Source organism: Pelophylax lessonae (assembly GCF_965119305.1).
Source record: "Pelophylax lessonae genome assembly, chromosome: 2".
NCBI lineage: Eukaryota > Metazoa > Chordata > Amphibia > Anura > Ranidae > Pelophylax > Pelophylax lessonae.
The window spans coordinates 129,021,446-129,037,407 of record NC_138769.1 but is presented as its reverse complement, the minus strand read 5'-3'; the positions used below and the strand labels follow the sequence as shown (position 1 = coordinate 129,037,407).

Below are 15,962 nucleotides of genomic sequence, written 5' to 3'. Positions count from 1 at the left end.
AATAGCGCTACAGAAGTGAGTCCCCCATCCATAATGAATGTGTATGTGTGGATAGGGGAATTGGCACCTCTGGTTGCTGACATACATACATACATGTAGGCATAACTTTGTTTAAAACAGATAGAATTTATCATTCCAGTGTGGAAACCTTAAAAGATGATTATGGGCAAAATATTGCTTCTCAAGGAAAATATTATAGAAAGAAACCCATTTTTTAAACTAAGATATATTTGTATAGAGGGGGGCTCCTTTTGGCAGGGGCCCAGGGCAATCATTTTTTTCCAGTTTTGGAGAGGGAGTGGAGCACCTGTCAGGTTTTTATTGCTGTCTTTTTATTCCGTTTACTGTTATTCCTAAAAGTAAAATTAAAAGTAAATCCTAGATTTTGTGTTGCCCAAACAGGAATAGAGGGACAATCTTCCAATGGGGACAACAGTCCTGGTGACCTTGGTGACAACCAGGGATTCCCTCACTTTAGAGGGATTTTCTCTTACTTTTTTAGCTATGGGATAGGAAGTGAAGGGAAATTTCCTCAGTAGGACACAGATGGAAAAAATAAACCTTACAGGAGATATGACCCTCCTTTACTCTATCCAAAATGAAAAAAAAAAGTTTTGCCTTTAGTTTAACTTTAATATCCTCAACTGACAGCAGTCCTATTCAAGGTCTCTTGGTGACAGATTGTCTTCAACTAATATGTACCATCACAATTTGACAGCTCATTTTCCGTATTATTGTACTGTAAGTAATTATCACATCATAATAAATTAGAACACAAGGACTTTGTTTGAAATGCTGGGTTTCAGATAATAAAACTGAGAACAGTAGGACATATCAGTTTCTTCCTTCTGTAGCACCCCATCCCATTCTCCTGTGACAAAAGCTGGTTGCTATGGGTAACACAAAAATATTTCTAGCTGTTCCTGAATTACACCCACTGAAACATTGAAAAGCATTTGTCTGAATTTGCCAATAAGTCAGTAAAAGGGAATTCTTGTGTCACTTTCATGGTATGCTGAGGGTGTGCTTTCCAGCTGTACAAAACTTTATGATGCAGCACTTTCCTGTTTTCAAAGAAATCCATTCAAATGCTCTTGGAGGAAAAAAAAACTAGTAAAGGATACTTATTGTCTGGTTTAATAAATCTGAAATAAAAACTTTATGATCATAAAAAGAATAGTTAAAAAATATTTGCAGTTTGTATTTGATGCAGATGACTGTATGTTGTAATCAGCCAATTGTTCTGCTTTGATGAAATGACATAAGAACATTCTTTGGTTGCTGAGGACAACACCTCCACTATTACTGCTGAAAAGTCAATTGCCTAGACCTACCAAGATTTAGCCTCCTGGATTCAGCAGTCACTGAATGCTTAGGACCTTCTATATTCATATGTCTAGTCCAGCCTTTCTGAACCCTCTCAACAAGAGGGAACCCTTAGAACATGGATAAGCAAACTGTGGCCCTCCAGCTGTTGCAAAACTACAAGTCCCATCATACCTCTGCCTCTGGATTTCATGCTTGTGGCTGTCAGTCTTGTTATGCTTCATGGGACTTGTAGTTCTGCAACATCTGGAGAGCCACAGTTTGCATATCCCTGCCTTAGAATATGTTTCTGGGCTCAGGGAATCCGCTAATAATTACTATATCTACAACTTAAAATACATAAGGGTGATGGTCAGCGGTAATAATATTATTTGTATTCATGCTCATCGATAGCTAAATGATCATGGATGTCAAGGGTTACCTATCTGAGAGGCAGAAGTTGCTCATTGCTCAAGGAACCCATAGCAAACCTCTGGAAGAACCCTGATGGAGAACAGCTTATCTAAAGGTTAGCTGGAATTTGGTAGAAGCTTTGCTCTTACCTAGATCACTTTCTTTGTCTGCAATATCCCCAGCTCCACACCACAGGGTCCCTGGATAGGTAAAGCCCCTCTTGACTCTTGCATGTTGATCATTTGATTCTGTTCTCCTTCCAGGCTGATTTGATTGCAGGAAGTATAAACATGCAGTCCTGGCTTCAGCAAAGCCTCCATAACTACTGTACAACATATCATCTTGCCAGGTGCACTGGGTTAGGAAAGAACTGACTGTACCTTCATCCTGCTCCACAGAACATGATACAAGTTGGCTCCTGGTGTCCCAGGTGGAGGTCACCAGCTCCTTGCCATCTGTTACCTGGTAGTGGGTGTGATGTCCCTGGACAGACAGCAGTGCACAGTCCAGTACAGGATGGCTGTTCTCAATCCCCAGCCCTCTACAGGTGATGCAGCTTAGTAGAAGAGTCAGGATCTCCTTCATGTCTGACCCAGTTCAGCACCACAAGAAGGAGACAGCAGCCGGAGCCTGCAGCATTTATCAGGGGCTTTTTGAGGTGGTCTGATCTTCACACAAATGAAAACCAAGAGGAGGAGGTGCCAGACTGGCAATATCAAACTTCTTCATTACTTCTACTCATAGCACTCCACAGATTGATCCTTTGCACAGCACTAAGCAATCACAAGAATTCCCCTTCCTGAGGACACCCCCCTTGCTATTCTTTATTAATAATAGGAATACTATCTCCTTTCATCTATTCAATATGTTGCCTATTGTATAGAGAGATCTTGTGCTGTGCAGTAAGTGAATGGAAAGCCGAACACTCCTACTACTGGCTACTCATAGTAATGTACATTTTTTATTCTGATGACTGTTAGAGTTGTAGCAGTTAAAGTTATTGTGAAGCGATGGTCCTATGTATGTAAATCCAATAACAACAATGTTACAAATCCTGTGGTGGCTGCTTTGGTTGTTGGTAACCTAATCCTTGTCCTAGAGTGACAACGCTCACTATATCCAATCTATGGAGGAATAGCATGTATTGGTATGAGTCTTGCGCTGTCTGGAGAGAATCTAGTGTACACTTCCTAGATGCTGCGTGTACCGGTACTGTAGACCATACAGTATGAAGTGTATACTAGGGGAGAAGGGGTACCACGCTTCAGGGAAGTAACGCACCTAGTCTAATACCTGATCAGAGAACACCAACCAAACATGTGTTCAATTACTGTGATAGTGCTCAACCACATCCATGTGTCAGTTATCAATATATACAAATGTGTTTCTAAATAAGTAAATATATCATAATCAAATACCAAAATCTCTTCAATATCTAACAAATAAAGTGCATGAGGCCCCGTTCACACTGGGGCGATCCGACTTCCCGGGGCGACCTCCGAGGTTGCGGTGCGAGCAGCGCGTCGCAACCTCGGAGCGGCCGGCACGGACTTCATAACATTGAAGTCTATGACGGTTGCTCCGGGTCGCCCCAAAGAAGCTCCGGACCCTTTTTCTAAGTCGGAGCAACTTGTGTCGCTCCTATTAGAACGGGTCCGCAGCTTCCCTATGGAAGGCGACCTGTGAGGCGACCAGGTCGCCTCACAGGTCGCCCCAGTGTGAACGGGGACTTAGTGTCTTCAGAATTTATATATATATAAATAAATAACTCTTAAAACAAAATAAATTAGTCAAGGATAAAAACCACAAAATAGTGAGGGTGACAATAAAGTGCTCAGTGCTTAAAATAACAGGTGAGTGAGTTGATTAATCCTAATCTTCAGTCCTTATAAAGTGCTTAAAAAGTGTCCAAAAAAGCACAAATCAATTGTGTTGCAAAGAAACAGTGATCTTCTTCTTCTATAAAGTGTTGCCTCCACCAAACACCGTGTAGAATGTGTGGTGCTTCTTCTCATTCGTCACCCCTAAGGGTGTCCTAGATGCTCACCTTAATGTATAAGGTAATACGCCTTATGTGACAAATCAGCTACTTCTTTCCTCTCCTTCCTTCTCCTACAGTTAGAGATGGTGTACAGCCTGTGTTGTATGGATCGGGGTATATGGCTCTCCAGATGTCCCACGGATATCAAAATTAGAAACTCACATATTTCCATACTTAAACTGCTTTATTGAAAAAGATTTAAATGCACTTACAAACAGATGTTTAAAATATCGTTTTTCGCTGCAAACAGGGTATTGTGGTCCTAACTTCCGCATCCGAACGTCACTTCCGGTCAAACGGCCCTACGCGTTACGCCACTTCCGCTCACGTGGGTTCTTCAGGGGATCCCCTAGTATGGAGGAATAGCGTTGTCACCTTAGACTACTCATTTCTGATTTGGACTACAGAACACCTCCTGCTCCTCTTATCTTCATAAGCCTCCCTTCACACCTAGCATATCAAAAGCACTTTCTACAGGCATTTTTTGCATGCATATACACTTTTTAAATTTTGGCAATTTCGCATGTGTATTTTTTTTTTTTTTTTAGCTCCTAGGTGGGAAGAGAGGAGGAGTGATAAATAAGGAGAACTGTTCATTAAGTGCAAAAACTTGCACAAAAACACACAAAAGCACTTGAAGTCTATGAGACCAAAATGGACAGAACAATTCTGGATCTCTTTATTTGATGGAAATACACATGACCTGGACCACAGGGCCCAATGAGCACCTTGGGGGTATTACCAGTGTACCATATGGGGCTTTCCAGTGAATACCATTATTAAACTCTGGGATTTTGGTTACCTTTTGAGGATTGCACCCTCAGGGGATGTACAGTGCCTTGCGAAAGTATTCGGCCCCCTTGAACTTTGCGACCTTTTGCCACATTTCAGGCTTCAAACATAAAGATCTAAAACTGTAATTTTTTGTGAAGAATCAACAACAAGTGGGACACAATCATGAAGTGGAGCAAAATTTATTGGATATTTCAAACTTTGTTAACAAATTAAAAACTGAAAAATTGGGCGTGCAAAATTATTCAGCCCCTTTACTTTCAGTGCAGCAAACTCTCTCCAGAAGTTCAGTGAGGATCTCTGAATGATCCAATGTTGACCTAAATGACTAATGATGATAAATAGAATCCACCTGTGTGTAATCAAGTCTCTGTATAAATGCACCTGCACTGTGATAGTCTCAGAGGTCCGTTTAAAGCGCAGAGAGCATCATGAAGAACAAGGAACACACCAGGCAGGTCCGAGATACTGTTGTGGAGAAGTTTAAAGCCGGATTTGGATGCAAAAAGATTTCCCAAGCTTTAAACATCCCAAGGAGCACTGTGCAAGCCATAATATTGAAATGGAAGGAGTATCAGACCCCTGCAAATCTACGAAGACCCGGTCGTCCCTCTAAACTTTCAGCTCATACAAGGAGAAGACTGATCAGAGATGCAGCCATGAAGCCCATGATCACTCTGGATGAACTGCAGAGATCTACAGCTGAGGTGGGAGACTCTGTCCATAGGACAACAATCAGTCGCATACTGCACAAATCTGGCCTTTATGGAAGAGTGGCAAGAAGAAAGCCATTTCTTAAAGATATCCATAAAAAGTGTCGTTTAAAGTTTGCCACAAGCCACCTGGGACTGGGAGACACACCAAACATGTGGAAGAAGGTGCTCTGGTCAGATGAAACCAAAATCAAACTTTTTGGCAACAATGCAAAACGTTATGTTTGGCGTAAAAGCAACACAGCTCATCACCCTGAACACACCATCCCCACTGTCAAACATGGTGGTGGCAGCATCATGGTTTGGGCCTGCTTTTCTTCAGCAGGGACAGGGAAGATGGTTAAAATTGATGGGAAGATGGATGGAGCCAAATACAGGACCATTCTGGAAGAAAACCTGATGGAGTCTGCAAAAGACCTGAGACTGGGACGGAGATTTGTCTTCCAACAAGACAATGATCTAAAACATAAAGCAAAATCTACAACAAGTGTCCCACTTGTTGTTGATTCTTCACAAAAAATTACAGTTTTATATCTTTATGTTTGAAGTTCAAGGGGGCCAAATACTTTCGCAAGGCACTGTATATGTAGCACTACCCCTGTTGGGGCCGCTGGTGATTGTGGTCCGTCTCCCTACCTGCACAGTCAGTCACACGCACTTCCAAACACACCAAGTCGAGAAGAAGTCCTTGCACTTTGTTTTTTTCGTTTTAGGGAATTAAACTTGGATGGGAATGGGGTACATATGGGATGCCCACTTGATTGAAGAGATATACATAGGGACTGAACTATATACACCACCGGTATATACAAGCTCTTTTCTTTTCCTCAAGCACATACACCTCCTCCAGCATATACAGCACCGGTAACTACAACCTCTTCTCTTCTCCTCCAGCACATACACCTCCTCCAGCATATACACCTCCGGTATATACAACCTCTTCTCTTCTCCTCCAGCACATACACCTCATCCAGCAAATACACCACCGGTATATACAACCTCTTCTCTTCTCCTCCAGCACATACACCTCCTCCAGCATATACACCACCGGTATATACAACCTCTTCTCTTCTCCCCCAGCACATACACCTCCTCCAGCATATACACCTCCGGTATATACAACCTCTTCTCTTCTCCTCCAGCACATACACCTCATCCAGCAAATACACCACCGGTATATACAACCTCTTCTCTTCTCCTCCAGCACATACACCACCGGTATATACAACCTCTTCTCTTCTCCTCCAGCACATACACCTCCTCCAGCATATACACCACCGGTATATACCACCTCTTCTCTTCTCCTCCAGCACATACACCTCATCCAGCATATACACCACCGGTGTATACAACCTCTTCTCTTCTCCTCCAGCACATACACCTCATCCAACATATACACCACCAGTATATACAACCTCTTCTATTCTCCTCCAGCACAGGCACCTCCTCCAGCATATACACCACCGGTATATACAACCTCTTCTCTTCTCCTCCAGCGCATACACCTCATCCAGCATATACACCACCGGTGTATACAACCTCTTCTCTTCTCCTCCAGCACATACACCTCATCCAACATATACACCACCAGTATATACAACCTCTTCTATTCTCCTCCAGCACAGGCAGCTCCTCCAGCATATACACCACCGGTGTACACAACCTCTTCTCTTCTCCTCCAGCGCATACACCTCATCCAGCATATACACCACCGGTATATACAACCTCCTCTCTTCTCCTCCAGCACATGCACCTCCTCCAGCACATACACCACTGGTATATACAATCTCTTCTCTTCTCCTCCAGCACATACACCTCCTCCAGCACATACACCTCATCCAGCATATACACCACCGGTATATACAACCTCTTCTCTTCTCCTCCAGCACATACACCTCCTCCAGCATATACACCTCCGGTATATACAACCTCTTCTCTTCTCCTCCAGCACATACACCTCATCCAGCAAATACACCACCGGTATATACAACCTCTTCTCTTCTCCTCCAGCACATACACCTCCTCCAGCACATACACCTCCTCCAGCATATACACCATCGGTATATACAACCTCTTCTCTTCTCCTCCAGCACATACACCTCCTCCAGCATATACACCACCGGTATATACAACCTCTTCTCTTCTCCTCCAGCACATACACCTCCTACAGCATATACACCACCAGTATATACAACCTCTTCTCCTCCAGCACATACACCTCCTCCAGCATATACACCATCGGTATATACAACCTCTTCTCTTCTCCTCCAGCACATACACCTCCTCCAGCATATACACCACCGGTATATACAACCTCTTCTCTTCTCCTCCAGCACATACACCTCCTCCAGCATATACACCACCGGTATATACAACCTCTTCTCTTCTCCTCCAGCACATACACCTCATCCAGCATATACACCACCGGTATATACAACCTCTTACCTTCTCCTCCAGCACATACACCTCCTCCAGCATATACACCTCCGGTATATACAACCTCTTCTCTTCTCCTCCAGCACATACACCTCATCCAGCAAATACACCACCGGTATATACAACCTCTTCTCTTCTCCTCCAGCACATACACCTCCTCCAGCACATACACCTCCTCCAGCATATACACCATCGGTATATACAACCTCTTCTCTTCTCCTCCAGCACATACACCTCCTCCAGCATATACACCACCGGTATATACAACCTCTTCTCTTCTCCTCCAGCACATACACCTCCTACAGCATATACACCACCAGTATATACAACCTCTTCTCCTCCAGCACATACACCTCCTCCAGCATATACACCATCGGTATATACAACCTCTTCTCTTCTCCTCCAGCACATACACCTCCTCCAGCATATACACCACCGGTATATACAACCTCTTCTCTTCTCCTCCAGCACATACACCTCCTCCAGCATATACACCACCGGTATATACAACCTCTTCTCTTCTCCTCCAGCACATACACCTCCTCCAGCATATACACCACCGGTATATACAATCTCTTCTCTTCTCCTCCAGCACATACACCTCCTCCAGCATATACACCACCGGTATATACAACCTCTTCTCTTCTCCTCCAGCACATACACCTCCTCCAGCATATACACCAACGGTATATACAACCCTGATTGTAGCGGATCCAGGTTTCAATATATGACATAAATAAACTATGCTACATTCTTTTACTATCATTATCCACCACTGATTGATCTATTGGAACTGCTTGACCAGGTACTGTGGACATCTACGCTGGCACTTTCTATTCCCTCCCTTCTTTTGGGAGCAGTTTAATTAATTTTCTGTGCCCTCATAAACTGAAAGGTGGAATACTTGCCCAATTCCATACACTAGATATGGTTGACGACTGTAGAGGGTTATATAGATATCTATAGCTTTTGTCTGCTTTCACATCCACCCGGGAGCCTGGTATTGGCATCCTTTGTCTGTCTGGCCCCTTTTCCACCTTGTTCACGCACCCAGTGAATAATGCTTCAGTGTTTCACCCTTCAAACTCCTGAAGAAGCGGGTAACCACGAAACTTGTTGAGTACTGACCAGCTGTGTTCCTACCGTTATATAGTATTACCCTATACTGCATGTATTTACAGACTATAGCACAGTTGAGTCAGTGCAATAGGGTATAATTAGAACCAAAATATTTTAATGCACATTCTCACGTTGTATTAATATTTTGCTTTGCTGCTATTTTTGTAATAAAATATATTTGATTTTATTTTGATCTGCTGTGTGTCTATTGGTACCAATAGACACACAATATGCCTCCATACTTTTGCTAATAGGTGTCCCTTGTTCCCATCTCAAAAATTTGGGAGGTAAGTTACTGTGCCATGCTGGGGTACTCTGAGTCACTTACATGAAACAAGTATTCATATGTGAGATTCTAACTTTTTCTTTGTCGTTCCCAGTCAACATACTTATTTTGGGTCAAAGACTCAAGCTAAAGCTGAACTCAAGGCAAATAGCAAAATATTCACATAAAACACTATATATGTAAGGGAGCTGTTTTATCTGGCAAAGTTTGTATATGTGTCCATTCCTGCGATTTACACAGCTCTGCTACATAGCACATTCCTGCGTGACAGGTCAGGAGATCTGATTTTTCTCTGCTTCAGTTCAGTAATACTCACGGGTCTCGTCCCTCCCATGACCTGTGACTGAACATTGAAAAGTAAAGTAATACATTGACTAGCTTATCTGCTCTCTTTTCAACATGTCTGTTGGTAGCACATGAACAATGCAGCATAACTGTCCTTGTGCTGGCTCTTCCAGTCTGAGCTCTGTTGTTAAGGGACTGCAAGATGCTGATACCAAGTCAAATCCAGATAACTACACTGCTTGCGTTTAAAAACTATTTTTGTACATTTGCACATTGGCACTGGCTTTACGCATATATGCGACCTTTCAGTGGGTGGACCTTGAGGCCGAGCCTGCACGTATATGTGGCCCTGTGTTTGCAACTTACCATTGCATGCTCCCAGCATGGAAGCCGGTAGGGATCAGTAAGCTCCTGATGCATACTTGCAATTGGAAGCTTACCATTCATGTGACCGCTGTGATAGCCAATCACGGCGGTCACATGACCCAAATGGCCGCCTGCACCTCCTGGCTTTTAGAACTCTTAAAGGGCCAGGAGGCAGAAGGCACAAAGTGGTTACAAGAGTTTTCCAATAATAAAGTGTGCCTCATCTCTGGCTGCCGAAACATTTGTTATTACACTTAATTAAGTATTTTACTTACTTTCAGTCCACACTCTCCTGTAGGAGATGTCCAAATGTCTGGCTCTGGGGCTTCACGTTTCAGCTGTGGTACACTGATCACCGTGGCTGACCTCAAAGGACCCCATTCTTAATGCAGACAAACCCTGCATTCTTTTGGCAGAAAACAAGGTGTTCTGTGATTGGAGGAGAGAATTATCATCTGCACCTCCGCCAATCACAGAGCACCTTGAATTCCATAAAAAGAATGGAGGATTGGGGTACAGCGTGCAAGCAACTGTGATCAATGTACCACAGCCAGAACTAGAAATGTTAGCACCAGATGTTCAGCGCCAACAGGAGAATGTGGGCTGAATGAAAATAAGAGCTCTTTCACACAGAGCCGCTCTGCTGAGTGAATCCCCTGCGGAATCAGAACGCATGTCAGATTTTTTACATCTGTGCCATTCACTTTGTATCCGAAAGACACAGGTGGACCCATAATAGCTCTACGGTCGGCTGGATGTAAATGGGCTTGTGTCCATTTTCATCAGGCTACATCCAATCCATCATGTTTGGGTCCGGAAAAATAGAAAAGTATTTAAAGTGCCCTGGATGGACTCAGAGGTGGGCAGGTGTACGCAGACACAAGTCCCTTTACATTAGCCTGCCCATAGACCCAGATGGAGCTTCTGATCAGGTTCACCTGAAAGAGTGACAGGTGGACCTGATCGGAAAGCCCATGTGAAAGGGCCCTAAAAGATTTAGACCCCTGATCACACCAAATCCGACTTTGGAATTAATGCGACTTGCACAATTTCAAAGCCCACATGTCAGTGCGACTTCAGGTACGACTTGGCTGACATCTGTGCAATTTCATTGACGGATGTCTATGCAAGTTGCACCTGAAATCAGCAAAAGTAGTGCAGGAATTCATTTTTTAAATCAGTGCGAGACCACAAAGTCAGCGGTGCACCGTTTTGAACAGTCCCATTGCCGACAATAGGGTGCAACTTGTCATGTGATTTAGACCTGTCAAATCACATGACAAGTCGCACCAGTGCAGCCATGGGCCTAATTACTGTTGCAGCAGCCATAGATGTGGCACACTTCAGTAGTGGCAGTTTATTTTTACTGTACAAATACAGAAAATAGTTTTTTTGTCCAGAGTTAGGGTTTAAATGATGCATTAATGACTACAAAGCAGAATTCTTTCTTGTATGTTATCTCTCCCTGGAGGTCATCTTTAGTTAGTCAGTATGACAGCCCGTTATTTATCATTTTCAAAAGGGAATCAGCAATGGCAGTCCTTTTATTTTCTCAAACCAGGCGTATTTTAATATTTAAAATTGTTATGTCTGCCTGAAGTCAAGGAAACCGTTAAATGTCAGATTTCTTTTTTTCATAAAATGAATGATAGCATGGACTTTTGGCTCACTGTGGCAGTATCTGTATAGACAAAATGTTCTAACTGGGCTACACACTGAGTTCTAGTGTGGAACAGATTGCTTCCTAGTCTGGGTGTACAAAATTAATCCCTCTGTGTTATTCCTTTCCCATAGCTATGTGAACTTTAGTTACCTCCCAAAGCCGGGCTCCCCTAGGAGGGTGTGACAGGGGCGTGCGCGGCCAGTGTTGCTGTGCTAGGCTGGTGGTGTGATGTAAATGGACCCATAGGAACGAGCTTCTTTTTTAAATTCGTCCCCATACTACAGCGTCATTTGTCATCCTGCCTTTCATGTTGCTATCCTTTATTATTACTGCTCCCTCCACCCCCTGGGAGAAGGGCCCATTGTGCACTGTGGCACAGCCTGTGACCTATTTCTAGTCTGTGATCTGCAAGGAATTTAAAAGAAAGACCTTCTTTATTACAGCACACTAATCAAAGTTGTATTAAGAAACCCAGTGGAGTTTTCATAGGGGATTACGGGGAAAGCTGGGTATGTAGATACATTCCACAGCTGTGCAGACCATGCCTCTGGGATTGGTCCCATATAATCAGCTGTTTCTTTCCCAGCCTCCTTCACAGTAGACTGGATTGTTAAAATGTATTACCCAAATCTATAATTGCTCGAAGTCAGCCTTTCACAAACCTTTTACCACAGAGGAACCTGTAAAATCAATTTCAGAATTTGGGGAACCCCTGCTAAAATTCATTGATTGGGCTCAGTGGGAAGAATATCCATTACATTGTTGGCCAATTAGAAGGATGCCCCGCTTACAACGGTGGTCAGAATTCCACCCTCTCAGACAGTTAAACAGTTACAGTGCATTGCGAAAGTATTCGGCCCCCTTGAACTTTTCGACCTTTTGCCACATTTCAGGCTTCAAACATAAAGATATAAAACTGTAATTTTTTTTGAAGAATCAACAACAAGTGGGACACAATCATGAAGTGGAACGAAATTTATTGGATATTTCAAACTTTTTTAACAAATAAAAAACTGAAAAATTGGGAGTGCAAAATTTTTCAGCCCCTTTACTTTTAGTGCAGCAAACTCTCTCAAGAAGTTCAGCGAGGATCTCTGAATGATCCAATGTTGACCTAAATGACTAATGATGATAAATAGAATCCACCTGTGTGTAATCAAGTCTCCGTATTAATGCACCTGCACTGTGATAGTCTCAGAGGTCAGTTTAAAGCGCAGAGAGCATCATGAAGAACAAGAAACACACCAGGCAGGTCCGAGATACTGTTGTGGAGAAGTTTAAAGCTGGATTTGGATACAAAAAGATTTCCCAAGCTTTAAACATCCCAAGGAGCACTGTGCAAGCGATAGTATTGAAATGGAAGGAGTATCAGACCACTGCAAATCTACGAAGACCTGGCCGTCCCTCTAAACTTTCAGCTCATACAAGGAGAAGACTGATCAGAGATGCAGCCAAGAGGCCCATGATCACTCTGGATGAACTGCAGAGATCTACAGCTGAGGTAGGAGACTCTGTCCATAGGACAACAATCAGTCGTATACTGCACAAATCTGGCCTTTATAGAAGAGTGGCAAGAAGAAAGCCATTTCTTAAAGATATCCATAAAAAGTGCCGTTTAAAGTTTGCCACAATCCCCCTGGGAGACACACCAAACATGTGGAAGAAGGTGCTCTGGTCAGATGAAACCAAAATCGAACTTTTTGGCAACAATGCAAAACGTTTTGTTTGGCGTAAAAGCAACACAGCTCATCACCCTGAACACACCATCCCCACTGTCAAACATGGTGGTGGCAGCATCATGGTTTAGGCCTGCTTTTCTTCAGCAGGGACAGGGAAGATGGTTAAAATTGATGGGAAGATGGATGAAACCAAATACAGGACCATTCTGGAAGAAAACCTGATGGAGTCTGCAAAAGACCTGAGACTGGGACGGAGATTTGTCTTCCAACAAGACAATGATCCAAAACATAAAGCAAAATCTACAATGGAATGGTTCACAAATAAACATATCCAGGTGTTAGAATGGCCAAGTCAAAGTCCAGACCTGAATCCAATCGAGAATCTGTGCAAAGAACTGAAAACTGCTGTTCACAAACGCTCTCCATCCAACCTGACTGAGCTCGAGCTGTTTTGCAAGGAGGAATGGGCAAAAATTTCAGTCTCTCGATGTGCAAAACTGATAGAGACATACCCCAAGCGACTTACAGCTGTAATCGCAGCAAAAGGTGGCGCTACAAAGTATTAACTTAAGGGGGCTGAATAATTTTGCACGCCCAATTTTTCAGCTTTTTATTTGTTAAAAAAGTTTGAAATATCCAATAAATTTTGTTCCATGATTGTGTCCCACCTGTTGTTGATTATTCAAAAAAAATTACAGTTTTATATCTTTATGTTTTTGAAGCCTGAAATGTGGCAAAAGGTTGAAAAGTTCAAGGGGGCCGAATACTTTCGCAATACACTGTAGATGATTTTTGTCATACAGATGGCTCTGCCAAGTGGCACTGGATCTGGAATTCTGCAGACACCATCTAATGGGAGGTCAATCAGCCACAGCTCAAAGAACCACTAGCAACCTCTGAAGGAACCCTAGGGTTCCACATGTGGGGAGGTTCAGCATGGTGTGGCGGCAGTAAACACTCACAGTTTTTGCACAGAACATTCTTGTAGTAAGAAACCCAGTGGAGTTTTCATAGGGGATTACGGGGAAAGCTGGGTATGTAGATACATTCCACAGCTGTGCAGACCGTGCCTCTGGGATTGGTCCCAGATAATCAGCTGTTTCTTTCCCATCGTCCTTCACAGTAGACTGGATTGTTAAAATGTATTAACCATATCTGTGATGGCTCAAAGTCAGCCTTTCACAAACCTATTGCCACAGAGGAACCTGTGAAATAATTTCCAGATCTTGGGGAACTCCTGCTAAAATTCTTTAATTGGGCTCAGTGAGAATAATGCCCATTACATTGTTGGCCAGTTGGAAGGATGCCCCACACACAATGGTGGTCAGAATGCCACCCTCACAGACAGTTAAATAAATGATTTTTGTCATAAAGATGGCTCTGCCAAGTGGCACTGGACCTGGAATTTTGCAGACACCATCAAATGGGAGGTCATTCAGCCACAGCTCAAGGAACCACTAGCAACTTCTGGAGGAACCCTAGGGTTCCAAGTGTGGGGAGGTGCAGCATGGTACGGCAGCAGTAAACACTCAGAGTTCAGTTGCAAAGAACTGAATTTGTATTAATGTAGAATGTAATATTTCACAACAAACCCTGTGGGAAGGCACCTGATTTGGAACACTTACAGCAACAGCATTGTGTAGCAGAGCAGGTCTCATATGTGTCAACAGCATCTGTCTTGAGGGGTGGAATTCAGTCTGACCGGTCCGTACCCAAATGAGGAGGTTTCCAGGAAGGATGGGGTGTTCATATCCTTTCCTTTCTCATCTGGAACCTCTCCTTACCACTTATCACTGTCCCTACCAGATAGGTGATCTGACCCTACACTATCCACACACAAAAATGTGCGCCAAGCCTGTGAGCAATGGCCCTAAATAGCATTTGATCGAAGATGGCCTCCGCAGTCACCCAGTGACCCAGGAAACCATAGAGGAACTATGTTACCCTCGACTCTTTCTCCCTCTGCAATGCAACTGCAGTTGACCGCCACCTGCGGTGGAGAAAGTAGACTGCACCTGCCTACACACAGAGGCCTGGTTGAGAATGGCTGCTGTAAGTACACGTTGAAAGTGTACCAATAAGTACTAATTTACAAACTTTAGAGTATGCACACCAGTGATTGTTAAACGTTGAAGTATAGGGTGTCTCATCTATGGCCCCTGAAAGCACCAAAGGGCCGTGTATAATATTCAGCAATTACAAATATGCTAGAGAAGATGTTAATGCTGCAGACATATTGCAAATGTTTGTAAAGATCAGAAACCTGCTGCAAAAGACAGTCAAAAATTGGAGACATGTTATGTGAGACTGTTAAGGTGGACAAAGATTAATGTTTTTTTTTACTTTCACCTAGAGGGCTGAATATAAAAAGTAACACATTTCTTCATCCATAAATGTGAGGTTGATGGAGGACTACTTCCACCAGGACATTGTATTCTGATAGTAGGAATCCTCCACTGTCAGAATACACCGATCAGTCTCTGGTCGACAAAAGTTTTCCATTACCATTCAACAGAAGTTGATCATTAGACAGGGATTGCTGAAACAGCTAAACTTCAGTGTGTGTGCGTGCGTCTGTGCGTGCGTGCGTGCGTGCGTGCGTGTGTCAAAAAGTGAAAAAAAGTCCTGCTGAAAAATAAAATCCGCATCTCCATAAAGCTGGTCAGCAGAGGGAAGCATGAAGTGCTCTAGAATTTCCTAATAGAGGGCTGCGCTGACTTTAGACTTGATAAAACAGAGTAGACTAACACCAGCAGATGACATGGCTCCCCAAATCTTCACAGGCTTTTGCATTTCATTTGGAAATCAAGGTCCCAGGGTCTGGAGGAACAGTGGACAGCCACAGAATCCAAGTTGCATGAGG

At 43.3% G+C, this 15,962-nt stretch overlaps 1 protein-coding gene across 1 annotated transcript in view; it reads right to left on the bottom strand.

The window, feature by feature from the left end:
* PROCA1 (protein interacting with cyclin A1) overlaps positions 1 to 2,415 on the bottom strand; it is a 50,533-nt gene extending 48,118 nt beyond the window's left edge. Inside the window, exon 1 of the mRNA XM_082247392.1 lies at positions 1,869 to 2,415. Within this exon, the coding sequence (XP_082103518.1) occupies positions 1,869 to 2,304 (436 nt within the window). The 5' untranslated portion in view covers positions 2,305 to 2,415. The remainder of the gene's footprint in view (positions 1 to 1,868) is intronic.
* Between the last annotated feature and the right edge of the window lie 13,547 nt (positions 2,416 to 15,962).